The sequence below is a fragment of the Merops nubicus genome, unplaced genomic scaffold (assembly GCF_000691845.1).
Source record: "Merops nubicus isolate BGI_N331 unplaced genomic scaffold, ASM69184v1 scaffold29726, whole genome shotgun sequence".
In the NCBI taxonomy this organism is placed as follows: Eukaryota; Metazoa; Chordata; class Aves; order Coraciiformes; family Meropidae; genus Merops; species Merops nubicus.
The window spans coordinates 8,205-11,530 of NW_008613396.1; the positions used below are offsets into that span (position 1 = coordinate 8,205).

Genomic DNA, 3,326 nt, shown 5'->3' on the forward strand with positions numbered 1-3,326 from the left:
GCTGGCGGGATGGTAGGTTCTGCTAGGCAGGGAGCTGAAAGAAGTAGCAGGCAGCAGTGGGGTGGGAAGGACACCTCTTCAGGGAGTAGGAAAAGTAATTGTGATCCTTCTCAAAAACTTCAGATTTTAATGCAGTAGAAATCCCTTTTATTTGACTGCAATTTAAGTAAGAGGTGGCAGAAGTTTCTAACCAAGGCTTCAAGCATCTGATACTTGATTTTAAAATTACTTACTACAGAATCTCAGCATGGGATTGGAAGGGATGTCTGGAGAACATCTCACCCAACCTCCCTGCTCCAGCAGGGTCACCTGGAGCAGGGTGCCCAGGATGGTGTCCAGGTGGGTTTGGAATCTCTCCAGAGCAGGAGACTCCACAACCTCTCTGGGCAGCTGCTCCAGGCTCAGACATCCTCACAGCAAGGAAGTTTTGGGAAGTTATTGGTTCTAGGAAGATAAATACCACACCAGACTCCACCCTTCTGCAGCAGCTGCTGGCAAATCCTTCTGTTCCTCAGCATTCAGTGCCTACAGAGAAATTCTTGCTTCAAGTCCAGGGCTGAAGGGGAAGCTCCTGAGGTGATTTGAGATGAGGGCTAGCAGTAAATATATCTCTGGCTTCTCTTACTTGTCTTAGGGCTTAGACTGTGGCCCTGAAAGCGTGAAGAAGTTTGTTGAAGTCGTGGGAAGGGCCAAGCAAATCGTGTGGAATGGTCCAGTTGGTGTCTTTGAGTGGGACAAATTTTCCAAAGGAACCAAAGCCCTGATGGACAAAGTGGTAGAAGTAACTGGGAAGGGCAGCATCACCATTATTGGTAAGTGCTTCTGGGTCTTATCTTCCTGTCTTTGTAAAAGCAACCAGGAAGCTTCTGCTTGTCAGTACTGTTAAAAATACACATCACCTTGTTTTTCTTTCCTCACGTTTTCATCTGTCCTTCAGCCTGGAGACACAGGGCTTTAGAAACTGCTGCATGTTCTAATGCTGAGCTTTTGGGAGCAGGACCAGCCCATCACAAGGCTAGGGCCCTGAAGCTGAACACAACCTGAATTTCTTGTGCCTCATTGGTTTTGTTTGTACTACAGGTGGTGGAGATACAGCTACTTGCTGTGCAAAGTGGAACACTGAAGATAAAGTTAGTCATGTCAGCACAGGAGGTGGTGCCAGCCTGGAACTGCTAGAGGGTAACTGCTCTTTTATCTTCATTTGCTTGAGCAAATCCTACAGTTCTGGGTGCTCTGTGGTGTGTTGATAGTCAAGAAAGCATGACACTAGAATGGATGTATTTTATGCCCACAGATAGCTTCTGAGCAGTGAGCTCCTTGCTCTTCTTTTGTAGTCCTCCTAGAGTAAGAGGGGGGAGAAAATGGAGTGTTCTTGCAAAAGGCCCAGGCTGCCACTCCCAGAAAGCAAAAATGCTGGAATAGAGAATAAAAGTGCCTTGAGAGCAGCCTCTCTTTGGGAGGTGGTGCCCTGAGACATGCTAACCAGGCTGTCTAAATGCTCACTTTCTGTCAGGGAAACCTCCCTCAGAAGAGTCTAGAATTTTTGCCAGAAGCCTCCTCTTAGCACCTGGTTTGACGTTCCCTGGGCTTGGGGGCCCTCTAGTGAGCACTGGGGAACCTGCGGGAGGGTGCTTGGAGCTCAAAATGGTGAGAATTTACAGGATTCTGTAACGAGTTGCATTGTACCCCAAATGAGTTTTCATTTCCTCTGGTAATTAGCTGCTTCCCAATATGTGTAAATTATCTAATGCTGTCACCCTCTGTGGAGAAGAGAGACTGCAGTAAACTGTGTTGGAGCTGTTGGGTTCCAGCAGCCCTCTGTGAGACAGAGCTTTTGTTTCTGTTGCCTGGGGAGTGGTGGGAGAGGGAAAGAATGCAGATGGCTGGAAGGAAACACTGTGCAACCAGTTTGTTCAAAAGGACAAACTTCTCTTAAGTTTTGGGCCAAAATGTGGGTTTGTGTGTGTGATCTTTTAAATGTAACGGAAGTTTGGCTAATTAGAAAAGCTTCTGAAGATTTAGTGGGAGGAAAAAAAAAAAGCAAAAACCCCACCCCAAAACTGAGCAAACTAGTGAGTTGTGAACAGAGTGAAAATTCAATGCTGCCACACAGCTTGAGCAGTAGAAAGTAGGTTACTGGGGAAAAAAAGCAAACTCAGAATGGTCTCCATTTTTAAATTAGGTGGAAAAAAAAAAAAAGCTAAAAATGCTTTAGAAAATAATGCACTTTAATCATCTAGGCCCTCGTAGTCAAAGATGAGCATATTCCTTCCTTCAGTTGGAATGAGGCATGTAAATATCAAAACCTGGGTGGTTTAGCCATAGAAACCTAGAATCATTAAGGTTGGAAGAGACCTCTTAAGATCCTCAAGTCCAACCATCAGCCCAGCACTCCCATCCCATGTCTGCATGTGTTTGAACCCCTCCAGGGATGGGGACTCCAGCACCTCCCTGGGCAGCCTGGGCCAATGTCTCACCACTCTGCCAGCAAAGAAATTCTTCCTCATACCAAATCAAAATCTCCCCTGGCATAACTTAACCCAAAGTCCCAGTAAAAAACTTGAGACTTGTAAGAGCCCTTGTTTCTTTTTCTCAATTATTTCTTAAAATTTCCACCACACACTCCAGAATTCTATTTACATGCCACTAGGGACTGAAGAATACACAGCAACTCCCCAGTTCCAAACAAAAATCTCTTTGCCATCCAACTTGAAGGAGAAAGATCTTTGGGGCTTGGATCTGCCCCTAGCAGAGGCTCGGGTAGGAATTTACTGTTCCTGGTAATTGGGAGTTGGTGAGTGAGGTCTGTTGTGTCTGTGTGCTGACACAGTGTAGCTGTGCTCTGGAGCCTCACGGCAGCCCTGAAAAGGTATTTACTGGGTGGAACAGTTTAAATGGAGCCCATTAAGAGCCACGCAGCAGTGGGTGTAAAGCCAGGTTCCTGTTTTTAACCTAAAATTTATTTTTTTTCTTTTATCTGTGTTTAAGTGTTGCGATTGCAAGTTTAAACCTTAGTTATTTGAGGCCAGAGAGTTCTTCACTTGACTGGTGTTTTTTAACTGCCAACAGGTAAAGTTCTTCCTGGCGTGGATGCCTTGAGCAGCGTGTAGAGAAGAGAGTTACCTCCCACTGCCCAGTCCCGTGCACAGCCCCTGAGACTCAACACTTCAGTGCTTCTGTGCTTCAGCTCTGCGATAGGCAGATCACAGACCCAAACCAAAACTGGACAGAGAGGGTGAGGAGAGCATCAGAGACCCACCACCACTGCAGGGTACAGGAGGTGGATTTGTCCACCGTTCTCCCACCCGAGTTAACCTAGTGAGTTT

The 3,326-nt window shown here is 46.2% G+C and overlaps 1 protein-coding gene across 1 annotated transcript in view; it reads left to right on the forward strand.

Moving 5' to 3' along the window:
* Positions 1-3,110, forward strand: part of PGK1 (phosphoglycerate kinase 1) — a gene marked incomplete at its 5' end in the record, with an annotated part of 9,575 nt that extends 6,465 nt beyond the window's left edge. Inside the window, 4 exon segments of the mRNA XM_008941904.1 lie at positions 1-16; positions 635-812; positions 1,081-1,179; positions 3,070-3,110. The exon segment at positions 1-16 is cut by the window's left edge and continues 179 nt beyond it. Coding sequence (XP_008940152.1) covers positions 1-16; positions 635-812; positions 1,081-1,179; positions 3,070-3,110 — 334 coding nt within the window.
* Between the last annotated feature and the right edge of the window lie 216 nt (positions 3,111-3,326).